Source organism: Natator depressus, chromosome 2 (assembly GCF_965152275.1).
Source record: "Natator depressus isolate rNatDep1 chromosome 2, rNatDep2.hap1, whole genome shotgun sequence".
Classification (NCBI taxonomy): domain Eukaryota; kingdom Metazoa; phylum Chordata; order Testudines; family Cheloniidae; genus Natator; species Natator depressus.
Window position 1 is genome coordinate 222,442,931 of NC_134235.1, and position 14,954 is coordinate 222,457,884.

General features: G+C 41.0%; 1 protein-coding gene across 2 annotated transcripts in view; it reads left to right on the plus strand.

Moving 5' to 3' along the window:
* ABCB1 (ATP binding cassette subfamily B member 1) overlaps positions 1–12,770 on the plus strand; it is a 65,727-nt gene extending 52,957 nt beyond the window's left edge. The window contains exons 24-28 of one of the 2 annotated variants that reach the window (XM_074945983.1): positions 2,239–2,395; positions 3,445–3,642; positions 9,288–9,494; positions 10,498–10,644; positions 12,530–12,770. In XM_074945983.1, the coding sequence (XP_074802084.1) occupies positions 2,239–2,395; positions 3,445–3,642; positions 9,288–9,494; positions 10,498–10,644; positions 12,530–12,727 (907 nt within the window). In that variant the 3' untranslated portion in view covers positions 12,728–12,770. The remainder of the gene's footprint in view (positions 1–2,238; positions 2,396–3,444; positions 3,643–9,287; positions 9,495–10,497; positions 10,645–12,529) is intronic. The other variant, XM_074945984.1, reaches the window with a different exon arrangement.
* Positions 12,771–14,954: the final 2,184 nt, after the last annotated feature.

The window sequence follows — 14,954 nt, forward strand, 5'->3', positions numbered from 1 at the left end:
CAGGATCTGGCTCATTAGGGCCTGGATCCCCCGAGTTACTCATCGCCCCCCTTTAGTGGGAGCGGCAACTCTGAAGTCCAGCCTGGGAAGGTACACCTGCCTTCCACCAAAAAGGCCTCCACACATGCAGCTCCATTGTCCTTTTGATCCAAGTGTCTCTGCTATAGCCTTTCCCACTTCTCTTGTATCAGGGATGGCTGTCCAACATTATCTTAGTCTCTCACTCAGTCCCCTCCCCTCAGAGGCAACTGTGTGCCCACATTTTCTACCATGTGTGACAGGGTGGGACTTACCATGCTAGCGCCTCCTACTGGTAATCTTACAGTTCATCTCCACAGGTCGGTACACCGACTCCCAGTGGTGTCTCGCCTGCCATCATTTCTCCTCCTGGACTCTTGTCGCTCTAAGAACTGTGGCATCCTCTTCAGGACACAGGCCTCCAGCCATGGCATACTCTGCACTCCCTCCTTCAGGGGACCAATACTGCAATCCAGCCACTTTCTCAATGGCAAGGGGGAGGGAGGAACCTGGGCCTGCCCATTACTCCAGGTCCCATCCCAGCTGTGTCCCCTCCAACCTCTCAATACATTTCCCTGGGCCACTTCCCCATGACCCCAGCACCTTCTTCACCCTTACCACAGGGCCTCAATATGCCAGTCAGCCAGGAGCTCTCTCACACTCCTCTGTTCCTGCCAAGCACTGCTCTGTCCAGAGTGCTAGCTTTCTTCCACCTGCACGGCAGCCAATTTTCCCTCCTTGAGCTCCAGGGAGCAACTGACTCTGCAGCTCTTCTTATATGGGCCTGCCAGGCCCTGACTGGCTGTGCCTCATAGCTCTACTCCTATTGGCTGCTTTTCACACAGCCTCCCTAGGGATCCATTAACCCCTCACAGGCCAGTGTGGGGTGGATGCCCCATCACACTTGCCAACAGTCACCCAAGAGATCTGTGGTAGAGCCCTTAATTGAATCCACATCTATTGGGTGAAATCCAATGGGAAGTTTGCCAATGATGGCAGTGGGACCAGCATTTTACCCCTGGAGGTGGATTACAATTAATATGTTGTTTTTCTAGACCTACCCCTAGTCTAGAAAAATAGATACCTTTTTTAAGTAAGATAATGAATAGCCTTCTTGTGGTTACTACATTGAAGTATTTGGATATAATTTACAATTACATGTTTCCAAAACATCCCTGTACAACTGTCCTTGTGGCTGGGATAATTGGCTAACCACTGTTGAAAGTTAACCCCTCTTACATACTTGGATATGCCAAATAGCACCAATTATTAATTGGTGCCAAATAGCACCAATTTTTAATTATTAATCATATTTATTATGGTAATGCCTAGGGGCCAACCAAGAATGAGGCCCCATTCTTCTAGGCACTGTATGAACACAGTAGCAGACAGTCCTTGCCCCAAAGAGCTTAGTCTAAATAGAGGAGAGAGGATGGGGGAAGAGGTAGAGCACACAAGCATGTGAACACTGTAATGGCAGCAACGTCATATGAATTCCACAATTTTTTGCAGGTTGGGAGGGGGAAGGGTGAATTAGGAGGCAATTAAATGGAAATTAAAGTGAAGGAAGAGGGGGCATTGAAGAGAGCGTGAGAGAGGCAGAGTAGGGGAGTAGTGGGCAAAATGGGAAAGTTCGGAGTGACGTTGAGGTGAAGAGACTGTGAGAGAGGACAAGGGTTGGAGCAGACAGCCAATCAGAGCAGAGAAAGTCCAGTCAAAGCTACTCCAGCTGCTCCTACTGGCTGGAATCTCTGATTGGTTCCTTCCTGCAGAGAGTGAGTGAGTGTCTATCTCTCCCCTGCACAGTTTTAGATCCAGGGGCAGCACACTGGTGGGGAGGGATCACTCTAGCTTAGCTCCATTGTACTCCCTCACCCATACGCAGCAATCCATGTTTTAGCTGCTTCTGCAGATGCTCCTTTTGCCTTCTTCCCAATATCCAGAATCTCACTTAAGTCCTGTCTCCCCGCTGCTAAAATTTGGGATCCTGCCAAAAATTAGCAATTGCATTAATAAATAAAGGAAACACTGAGTTTGGAACAGAAGCTTGTTTCTCACTTTATTAAAAAGTGGATACATTTACTCATGGTACAAGACTATTCATTACAATGATATTTAACAACTTTTTTTTTTTTACTCTAACCATCCCCCTCCCAATAGTTTACACCCCTTCCTCCACAACCTCATTATTTTATTTTCTCTCTTGTCTTGTTCTCGCAGGGTATTTTCAGCTATTGTATTTGGTGCAATGACACTAGGACAGACCAGTTCATTTACTCCAGACTATGCCAAAGCCAAGATGTCAGCAGCACACTTGTTCACGCTGTTTGAAAGAGCCCCCTTAATAGACAGTTACAGTGATGAAGGACTGAAGCCTGTAAGTTGATCATTGTATTATGGACAATATCACCTACTACACTAACTAATGTCAACACTGAGGTTTTCTTCCCCCACTCACAAGTTAAGTGTTTAGATTAACTGATCCTTGGGGCCATTAACATTGTGTTTCATCCAAAAACTATGTGGGACAAATTCTGCTTCTGCCTGGTCCTTCCTTGCATTTCTTTGTGGAGAGCCCCCTGCAAGGGCCAGTGAAAATGGGAGCAATGCTGCAGAGGCAGCCAATTCCTCCTCTATGCAGGAGGAGCATATCCATGCATGGACAATGAAAATATAATCAGGCCTTATATTAACGTTGTAAAATGTTTTGGGATTCAATTTATATACAAGACGCTGCTAATAAATGTTAGTGTGCTATAGGAGCTAAGAAGTAGGTGAATCTAGGTGGGCATCACTCAAAGAGGCAGACAGGACAATAGCAGTTCAGTATATTATTTTTTATTGTGGTATTGCACACAAATAAAGATGGCAGGACTTTACCATCGGACTAACACTTCTAATTTTTAAAATAATAGCAACAAAGTCTAAGAAAAAGCTGTTAACACTTACCAGGAATCATAAATTTGACTGTAAGCATTTGGGTGCATATATGGTAATGATAATTGTACTGTAATTTAATTTGAAAAAAACCCAAAAAACTCTAAAGTAGGATTGCTTTGGTACACAGGCCAAGAATATCAGAAGTGGCTATTGTTCAGTGCTTACCTTGAGACTCTGAAAGGGGCCTGATTTACAGAAAGCATTAGATGAAGCTGGTGATCCAAAATTAGCATCATTTTTTGAAAATTTGGGCTTATGTTAAAACTGGTGTGAAGCAGAACTAGCAGAATCTGTCTTCAAAATAATTTTACACTGTTAATTTTTGAAACGTCACAATAAGGACCAGATCCTGGCTGTATTGAAGTTGAATGGCAAAACTCCCTTTGAAACCAGTAGGAACAGGATGGTTCTAGTTCTCTGTATATTGTTTTAGGATGTATCAGAATTTTCCTAAAAATTGATCAGATGTTACCATTTCAATTATAGGATATATTCGGAGGCAACGTAGCATTCAAAGAAGTGACATTTAACTACCCAACTCGACCAGATGTCCAAGTGCTTCAAGGCTTGAATATTAAGGTAGAAAAGGGACAGACCCTGGCGCTCGTAGGCAGCAGCGGCTGTGGAAAGAGTACTGTTATTCAGTTGCTTGAGAGGTTCTATGATCCTCTTGGTGGAGAAATGGTGAGTGATTCCTTGCGAGAACCTGGTAAAATGAGAACTTGCCTATCTCATTCTTGTTACTATAATAGAATGCAATAGGTACTTTTGATATTTTTGTATTCTTTGTGAAGATTAAGTGGAGGCACTAGTGGATTTTTAGGGTTCTGTGTACAGCCATAACGAAGGTAGGAAGAATGCAAAATTTTCCACACTTCTCCTGTCATTCTGAGTTAAGGGAAATGATTCATGGATGAAAATTGCTACATGGGCCTGATCCAGAACATACTGAAGTCAGTGGAAAGACTTCCACTGAATTCAATGGGATTTGGATTGGGCCCTATGATGGCTAATTATTATAAACCCATAAAATGTATTAGATGCAGATACTTATATAGTGTACTAATATAAATGCCCCTCCCTCCTGTATCTTAAAACTATGAGCAGCAGGGAAGTATGGGACCTTTGCTCCTTATTTTTAATGTTAAATACCAAATTTATGCAATTTAAAGCGCATCCAGACAACGTAGTGATGAATATTTCCTAAATGCTTACAATAATCTAGGTTTCAAATGTGTGTAAAGTGCATATAAGACCTCCCCACTACATAATTAATATTTAAAAAGCACTTTCATGTCAATTTTTATGACATAGCAAATAAAGGTTTGTTGCTTGTGACCAGAGTTCTTCAAGATGGAGTCTGCATATTCCCACTCTTGGGATGCTCTGACTGGATGCAGCCAGGAAAGTGGAACCTTCTAGTAGCAGTGCCAGTTATGGAGCCCCACCCCCTTTCCCTTGCCCTTAGTGTTTGAGTGTGTCCTGAGAGCATGGTTATGAAAAGGGGAGTGGCACCTGTTGCTGCCTCAGTTCCCTTCAAATACTAAAGCAGAATATTGATTAACCCTAAAAGTAGGACTCTACAGAAGTGGGGAAGGTTGGTGGGGAGTGTGAATATGTAGAATCTATCTTGAACTCTGGTTACAAGTAAATAACCTTCATTTCCTCTTCAAGTGCCCTCTGCATATTCCTGCTCTGGGGATAGTCTGGCAAGCAGTACTGTAAACTGGAAGAAGGGAGTAGAGTCCTAATTAAACAGCAGTTGGAGCATCACTCTGACAAATTGTGCACCAGACCTTGTTACCACATCCAAAGTATAATGTCTTGTAAAAGTATGAACTGAATTCCACATGCCAGCCTTGCATATCTCAATAAGAGGAATATGTTTAGTGAATGCTGCAGTTGTAGCAACCGCTCTAGTAGAATGGGCTCTAAGTGGAACAGGAGGAGAAAGTGAAGCTCCATTATAACACTTGAATACACAGTCTGACCCATCTGGACAGGCAATGTGCTGAAATGGTCCAACCCTTAAAAGTACCAGCATACGAGTTAAATACATTCTGTCCAAGTAATATAAGACTGTTCTAGTCCTATCCAAGGAGTGTACTCTAGATTCCCCTTTACTTGTATGAGATTTAGGGGAAAAAAATACAGGTAAATTAATACTTTGATTAACATGAAACTCGGAAACCACTCTGAAAGAATTTAGGGTGTGCTCAAAAAACACTTTATCTTTTTGAAAAGTAGTATAACAGGGTTCTGCCATCAATGTATGTAACTCGTTAATTCTTCTAGCAGAAGTGAAGGCTACCATACAAGCGGTCTGTCTAGAAAGATGAATCAAAGAACAGCTCGCTTGAGGCTCAAATGGGAGGGACATAAGTTGTGTTAAAACTAAGTTTTTAAATTCCATGGAGGGGGGCCAACTCCCATACTGGGGGATACAAATTCAATACACCTCTTAAACAAAGTTTCACCAACTTGTGCGAGAAGATGGATTTTCCATTAGCATGAGTATGGAATGCTGCTATTGCTGCTAAATGGACTTTAATGGAGGAGAGAGACAACAAATATTCCGAAACAAGTTGTATGGGAACTGAGACTGGGTCAACATCCCTATCAGTTGCCAGATAACAAATTTTTTCCATTTATAATTGTAGCTTCTCCTGGTAGATGCTTTTCAAGCATTAATACAAACTTGCTGCACCTCAACAGAGCATGATCTTTCTGAATCTGTTGAAGTCCTATTGCCCACGCTGTTAGATGTAATGACCGATGATCTGGGTACAAACCCTCCCCACTCTGGACAGTAAATCTGTTGATAGCAGGAGCATCTTGTATTTGCCATTGGATAAATGGAGTCACTCCATGTATCATTGTTGCCACAGACATGCTGGAGCAATTAAAATTATCCTGGCCAAATCTTGTTTTATTATCTTTTTTTAAAAAAAACTTTGAGGATTAGAGGCAATAGGAGAAATGCATACATCAACACCATTCCCCAGTGTAAGAAAAATGCATCCATCAACGATAGACTGTCCAAGCCTTCTCTTGAGCAAAAAGAGGGACATTTTGTATTGAATCTGATGGCAAACAAATCTGTCTGGAAACCCCCAAAACCTGAAAAAGTTTGGAAAAACTGCATCTTTTACAGACCATTCATGCATCTGCGAGGAGTCCCTGTCCAGACAATCCATGATCTCACTGTTCTTCCACAATATGCAAAGCAATTGGGTAAATGTTGTATAGAATGCACCAGTCCCAAAGCTTTATTGCCTTGTTGCCTAGCGGCGACAATCAAGTTCCTCCTTGTTTGTTCAAATATACTGTGGACATGTCATCCATAGTCACCTGAATTACTGCATCCTGTATCTGCAGAAGAAATGCTTTGAGAGCCAGATGGATGGCCCTGAGTTTTAAGATGCTTATGTGTAACAAGGATTCTCTAAAAATACCATATATCTCAGTTAAAAAGGTTGCAGAGATGTTCCCACCCCAGCCTGTCTTAGACGCATCTGTGGTGACTATTAATGAAGGAGGAAGTGGTTTAAACTATACTCCTTTGACATTCTGTGGTTTCAGTCACCACTTTAGAGAGAGTCTCATAATTCCAAGGAAAATTTGTATTTTTAGCACACTGTCCACACTAGGTTTGAAGTTTTCATAGCCACTGCTGAAGTGGCCTCATTCTGAGCCTGACATATGGAGTCATGTATGTTGTGAATGCCATAAGACCTATAACACCAGAAAGCTGAGATGGTTGTAGAAGTAGTTTCAGTATAGTGGTGGTTTAGTTTCAAAAACCTCTGTTCCAGAAAACATCCTTTCCTTTATGGAGTCAAGGATCGCCCCAATGAAGGGAGTACTTCAAGATGGAATCAGAAGAGACTTCTCTCTGTTTATAAGTTTCGAACAAAGAACAGGTTATCTGAATGGCTGTTACTAATTCCTTTTCTGACAGAGCCTTTAGCCACCTATCATTTAACTCAGGAAGAAAATCCCTTGTCTTCTCAAATGCACTGCTACTGGAGCCAGGCATTTGCTAAAAACCCTGGAGAGACCAGAGTAAGACTTTGTATTAGAAATGGTCTGAACCCAGAACATAAAAGTAGATATTTGCAGTGAGATTGTCTTATGGGGATATGGAAATATGTATCCTTGAGTTCAAGAGCTATGAACCAATCCAGAGTAGACAGGGAGGGAATGATTGGCACAAAAGATAACAACATTATGAACTGAAACAATCTGATGTATTGTTTTAGGCCTCTGAGATCTAAAATTGGTCGGAGACCTCCATTCTTTTTTGGGATTACAAAGAAATGGGAGTAAAACCCTTTGCATCTGTGAATTAATGGTGGTACTTCTACAGCCCCTGCATGCAGTAGAGCTTGTATTTCCATTCTTAATAATCTCTCATGGGAAGAGTCCCTGATAAGGAAGGGGCAGGAGTTTGCATGGAGGAAGGGCTTTGAATTGGACAGTATAACCTTCCTTTACTGTGTTTGAAAAATCACCTGTCTGATGTGATAGTTGTCCATGTATCATAAAATTTGGATAGATGGTCTCCAAAAATACAGATAGGATTTTCTGAAATTGGTTCAAAGCTCTTGATTATCATGTCAAACCTCTGGCCTGACATTTTGCAGGGAGGATGTGGCCAAGGAATTCTTTGTCCTTATCTGGGATTTGTAGGATTTCTTCCCTTCCAGTGTTTGAAAGGATGCTTGCTGCAGTTGCTGCTATTGTGATAGTATGGTTGTCTCCTTTCATTAAAGAACAATGAAGAGGAAGAAGGTGAAACATTGCCTATGATATCTGAACACAGGTTTAGGTGTTCTCCCTCTACAAGGAGGCAGTAGTCCCAGAGATCTAGTTTGTGGAGCAAGGCTCTATCTTCTCTAATATCGCATTAGTTTTTGTACTATATAGTCCACCCCCTTCCAAGGGTAAGTCCTATACTGTAGATCTCATTTCCATAGGAAGAGAAGACTATCATAACCATGAATGCCTACGTAGAGCTATTGCCAATGTCACAGATCTCAGAGTTGTGTCAGATACATCAAAGATGCCCTAAAGGCATTCCTGGTCACATTTTGACCCTCTTTGATGAAAGTTGATAATGTTTTCTGAATCTCAGATGTTTGGTGAAGACTGACATGTTCTCCCACAGTTGAAACTAATACCTGGCCATTACTGCTTGACAGTTTGCCACTTGCACGTTGAAGGAAGCTGAAGAAAACAATTTTTTCCCGAGACAGTCCAACTTTTTCCTCCTTTATCATAAAGAGTAGAGAGTGTTCAAAAACCTAGGTCAGGTCTTCAAACATTGCTGCTATAACAAGAGAATCTCTCAGGTGGAATTTGGTAGAACTTGTCAGCCTTTTTTGAAATCGGTTGGCATGGTGCTGGATTAGAGACAAAGGAATTTTTGCCTTCTCCATGGGCAATAAAACTGCAGACGCAGACCCAGAATGTCAAAAACTGTATGTGTGGCCTCCTTCAAAGCCACCTAAGGTAATTTTAAAGTGGATGCCATTCTGTCCACTAATTTGTGAAAGTGAATTGCATTGCCCGAAGGAGGAGATGCCGTTGTTACTCCCACATGGAGATCAGGAGATGAATCGCTTTCTGGTTCCAACCATGTAGCAGGGTCCCCTTTGATTCTGCCTCTGCTGTGAACTGCAGCCACTGGGAGCTGTGGGCGGCTGTGCAAATGTAAACAAACTGTCTGGCGGCCCAGCAGTGGATTACCCTGATGGGCTGCGTGGTTGCCCTCCACTGCTCTAGGTGCTTACAAATTGATAGTTAAATAATTTGTTCCAGTATCTTTCCAGGTATCAAAGTCTACATGTTACAAGGATGATTATAATCCTGTGTTTGAAGGGAAATTTCTTCAGACTGGAAAGCACTCGCAATCTAAGGGCTTGACTACGTGGGAAAGTCTTGCCAGTTATACCAGTATAATTGTAGCAGTTTAAATTCAGAACTTTACTTATACCAGTAAAACATTGCCTTGTAGACAAAGAATTTTACTCAATTCTGCAGTGTTTGCTTTGTGTATTACTTTATTTATTTTTTATAAATATGTACAATGTTAGAAGGAATAAGGCTCAAGGTTAGAAAGCTAGTCTAAGGAACTGAGATTGGAGGCTTGAATTACCTCCTTTGAGATTTCCTTACAAATAAACTGAAGCTAGCAAAATCATTGTATAAAGTATTTTGCAAAGAATTGTTGATATTAGCTATACAGAATGGAAAAATTAATGTAACATTTTTCGTGTAAATCAAAGCTTCCCTATCTCTGACATTTAAGTATTCTTGCTTTTTAGCTGCTGGATGGCCAAAATGCAAAGTCATTAAATATCCAATGGCTTAGAGCTCACATTGGTATTGTCTCACAAGAACCGATCCTGTTTGACTGCAGTATTGCTGAGAATATTGCATATGGAGATAACAGTAGAGAGGTGTCATCTGAAGAGATTGTAAATGCAGCAAGAGCAGCCAACATACATTCCTTCATTGACTCTCTGCCAAATGTAAGTTAAACCTTTTTTGTTTCTTACTCAAAACGAAAGGTGACTTACAAAGAAAAATAAAAAGGAGTTATGCCCTTTTATGCTTCTCTGGGATGTATAGGGAATCTAAAAGGGTTTGTTTTTTCCATGCCTGTTTGTTACATTAGAAATTCAAGTCTTCTCTACAACATTTTTTTCGGGAAGACTCCATAGGCCAATGGAGAACTAGTATTATGAAAACAAGCATGAGAAACCTGATTGAGAGAGAGAAGTGCTTTTAATTAAAGATTGTTTAAAATATTTTGTTTTTGTTAGCCCTTAGTTATCTAAAACACTTTGTAGAATTTATCTTTGTTAAAGGTTCAGTTAGGGGCTGAGAACATTGCCAAACTGAATCATACAACAAATCATATGCAATCCTTACAGCGTAACAAATAAAAGCTAGTGCAGACTTTGAGAGAGCACCGACCAGTTCATTAGTAAACAGCATGCGTATTTTAAAAGCTAGCATTTTTGGATGCCCCAAGTCAGATGTGACACTCAATTAGATATGTACATAATTTAGATTAAAACCGTAACATTTTTTAAGTTATGATTTTTCCCTTCAAGGTGAAATCACGAGGGGAAAGATGGTCCAGTGGTTAGGATGCTAGCCTAGGACTTGGGAGACAATAAAGGGGTAGTTCAATTCCTTGACTTGCCACAGACTCCTGTGTGAGCCTCTCAGTTCCCTTCTGTAAAATTGGGATAATACACTTTCCTACCTCACAGGAGTGTTTTGAGGATAAATACATTAAAGCTTGGGATGTTCAGGTAGTATGAGAATGGAGGTCATATAAGTACCTAAGATGGACAGATGTTTGTGGCCTTCAATAATTGTGGTCATCTGCTTTCAAAGAACTGCTGAAATAAAATAGCCAAGAGTAGAAAGCACATGCTCTATTGGACTCTGTGATTTTAAGTCCAAATCCAGGCTAAATTGCTGGTTGGATGCACCTTCTAAACTTGTATTTATTGCATTTAGAAATATAATACCTGTGTGGGAGACAAAGGAACTCAGCTCTCGGGTGGTCAGAAGCAGCGTATTGCTATTGCTCGGGCTCTTGTACGTCATCCTCAAATTCTGCTACTGGATGAAGCCACATCTGCTCTAGATACAGAAAGTGAAAAGGTATCTTGTTTGTGTACAGAGGGGGAATCTAAAACCATGGCTGTTAACACAAAAATTGCAATTACTACTTTGATTTTTCATAAATGCCTGTAAAAGTCCAAAGTCTGGAAATCTGGAACTTTTCTACAAGTGAGATGCATATGTACTGAGGCATTATCTCATTTGTATAAATGACAGCAACTGTCTAAATCTAGATTACCCAGATCCAAATGTCTTACTATGAAACTGTCTTCAATTACTCTTCTATTGCCTACTGATGTCAGAAGAATTTAAAAGGCTAGATCCCGCTTCTTCCTCTTTCTTCCCCATAAACACACTTGGTTAAATCTCCCTCTCCCCAGGGACGCTGGCACGTCTAGGCCCTCACTCCAGTTAGGGCAGGCCTTCTGGAACACAGACCCCATCTACAGCAACACTCTGATCAGCACACAACTCTCCTCCAATCATTCAGCTGGGCCCTAGAGCTTCATCCCCAAGTCTTCTCTCCCATAGAAGAACAGCTAGAGTGACACACTACACAGGATATATCTCTATGGCAATAGGCTGGTTGGAGGCAGTACTGTAAAAAACATCTTTGATTGGAGTCCTCCAGGATTCGAACCATAGAGTAGTAGCTCTGAGTCGAGACAGCAGGTTCAAACAGCTGCTCTGGATCTTGGGGAGGATACCAGAAATCAGGAGTCTCCTGTGTGATCTGGGAGACTTGGCAGCTCTGAGAAATATTTCTGGGAAACATATTCTCCAATTTTAAATCTTGGTTTAGTCAACTTTATTTTTTACTATACTCTTTGCTTTCCCCCTCCCCCATTCTTCCTCATGTGGTCATTTCTGAAAGGAAAGAACCTCATGGCTTTTTGTTTGCTTTCTTCTTTTTGTGCTTTTAGGGTGCACTTGGGTGGCATTTTCAAGCTTTTCCCTGCAACCATGACAGCCAGAGACTTGCTTCCTTTATAAAAATGGAAGCTGAGATCCTCACATGATCACTTTTCTCCAGGAGCTGGGCCTTTAAGAAAAATACTTATCACAAGACTTGCCATAAAGCTATGAGATTTGCAAAAATACTGATTCAGTGTTGCCAATGCTCACAACTTTATTGCGAATCTCTCGGTATTTGTTGTTGATCTTAGTCCCAGCTCCTGCAATCATGTGACTGTGTGAGAAATTCAGCTGTCATTTAAATATTTTCTTGTTTTCAAGCTTTTCTCACAAACCATGACCCAAGAGCATCCTAAATGTGCAGAAACCAGAAGACAAATAAAACCAACCCAAAATAGTATTTCTTCAAAAATCTCAAGATTTATTTAATGAGAAATTGTGGCCTGTCTCCTGATTTTTGACAACTTGGAGTTGACAGTACTGATAGGTGGCCCACTGCTGCCAAACAGGTTTCTCTGTAGTTTTAAAGTGAACTTAGTGCTCATGAAATACCAGAATGACTTCCTTACAACAGCGGCAATACAAGCATTCCACCACTTCTTAAAACTGGCCTAAAAGGAACCAGCTCTGTGCCTGTACAATACTTGGTCTTTCTGCTGAGATTGCCAACAAGGCTGCCAGCTGTGGTGATTTTGGTGATGTGGACACAGGTCCTTTAGCAATTCTCCTGAGATGTTCACCACCTTAGTTCAAATAGGTATCTAACCATTTATCAATAGTAAGAGCTCTTGCTCATTGTGAACACAAGCTAGATTTAAAACAGGAAGCTAGACATTCATCCCATTATTATTCCCTTGAGCCATTCAGCCTCATCTCTCTCACTGGTAATTTACAATTTAAATTAAAAGATATCAGATAGATACCTCACTTACTAACAGCTGGAAGGGGTTTCTCTGCATTACTTGCCAAATAAGTTAAAAATGTATCTTCTGCTTTGATAATTGAACAGGTTGTCCAAGAAGCACTGGATAAAGCAAGACAAGGTCGCACCTGTATTGTAATAGCTCATCGCCTGTCCACCGTGCAGAATGCTGACAAGATAGCAGTAATCCAGAATGGAAAGGTCGTTGAACAAGGAACACATCAGCAACTCTTGGCTGAAAGGGGCATCTACTATTCTCTAGTTAATGTTCAAGCTGGACCATGAAACATGAATTAAAAGCAGTGCCATATTTCTGAAGTGTTATTGTGCAATTGTTTTAATACTTTGCAAAAGACAGTATTACCAACCAGTCTTAGTACCTTTTGTTTTCTGGAAACCCTGCAAAGAGAAAAGGTCCTGTTAAACCCTGGAAAGCCAAGAAACACTGAACCAAACATATATCAATGTCCTCAATTATTTCATAATCTAAACACTTAGGCCTGCAGCTCCAGCCACTAAGGGTTCTGTTACTGGTTCTGTCACTGTCTTAACCTGTTGTCACAACCTGGCCCCGTTTCCCTCTAGCCTGGATGGATACAAGTTTGTTGTGAATGGATCCAACCCCTAAATCCCATGTGCTTCTAAGCCTCCCTGAGTTTGAGTAGTGACTGATCCAGAGCTAGTAACAGTGATCTCTCAGGTACACTGCCAGGTGCAGACCTGATATGCGTCACCCTTCTTGGGCAGGGAGGCCCCAGAAGATGGTCACCTAAACCCCAGAACCAGTGCCCTAGCTATCCCAAGGCCAGTGGTTTAGACAGGTTCCCCCCAGAGTCCTCTTAGTTGTCACAGCTCTGGTTTTCTAGTTATACCCTTCAGGGACAACCTGGCAGCAAAGCAATGAACACAGGCTTAGCAAAGGAATTCTTAACCACAACCACTTTATTATTAAAGCACAAGGAAGTTACAGATCTATGGAAGTCACAGTCCTGAATGCAATCCCCCTGATCCAATCTCACCCTGTCTGGGAATCCAGGTTCTTGTCAGCGTCCTCAGGCAGATACTCTCCAGCAAGTAAGTTCTGCTTACAGGTGCCAACGGTATGCCCTTTGTTAGCAAAGCAGCCACCTTTTTCAAAATGGCCTCTATTCCATTTCTATCCATGTGTTTTGGCCTGTGAGGTTCCCAGCTTCATTCCTCACTCCTCCACTGTTAAGGTGACATAAGCTCTGGTGTAGACATCACTTGGTTGACAGAAGAATTCTTCCATCAACCTTGCTACTGCCTCTTAAGGTGGTGAATTTAGTACAGCAATGGAAAAACCCCTTCTGACACTGTAGCAAGCATCTACATTACAGCGGCGCTGCAGCTGTGCCACTGTAGCACTTGAAGTATAGATATTCCCTAAGCATTTACTGTAGAGCACTTAGAAAAACTGGCCATTTAAACAGTCAGCTGGTCTCCACTTTAACTATAACTGTGCTACTGCCCCACTATCGTATGGCACCTAGCACAGTGGGATTTTGATCACGATTGTGGGCTCTAGGTGCTTTTATATTACTACTGCTAATAATACACAATCCCTGATGTCTCCAGGAGCTCCCACACTTCTAAGAAGGGTAAACAGTGGTGATTTTAGAATATTTGCTTCGTTAGTTTCATCATCTGTACACTAGATCTCCCCTTTTAGAAGGTCTGGTTACTATGCATAAAGCAGTATATCTTTAAACCAATCAACCAACATGATATAGGCTTTATTTGTAAGATGAAATGACCAAGTTCATCAAACAAAAGTCTTCTTTAAAATACAAAGACAGCTTCAAATCCTGAGAATCTCATCAAAATTTATACTTTGTCAGCTTTAAATGTGCACTTTATTTCTGTGGAGCAGAAGTGATGTTTGTAGTTAATTCATCACAAGTATGTCATCCCTTAGAAACTTGCAAGTAACATTCTAGCTTCCTCTCTTTATTTTGAGAAAAAGAACACTGAATTTAAAACTATATTTTAAAATTTTACCTTCCTCACCCTTCACCTGAGAAACTCCCTATGCATGCATAAACCGTTGATTTGAAATAATCCCAATGATGAAAATGGAAGATAGTTATTAATAACAATTATTTATAACTTGAAGACAGCCTGTTGTTCTAATTTCACCTTGGTTCTTCCACAAATGAAAATTAAAAACTGTTACCAATGCCCATTTTAAAAACACCATATCCTATTAGCACTGGAACAGTTACTCTCGGGTGCAGAATAAGTGCTCCTCTGAAATAAACATACATACTCTATCAGCTACCCCTAGGAAGTTGTTAAAAATAGCCATTACAAATTCTTCATTTTCCAAAATCCTGGTAGTCTGATACATTTGTGGTGTTGAGGCACAGTGTAATAGTACATAGTTCTACGCTGATCATTTGCCATAGTTTGCAGTGTTAGAGCGAATGGATGTATTATTCTTAAAAGAAATTTGCATTGTTGCTGCAGTAAATCCCATAACAAATGGACAGGT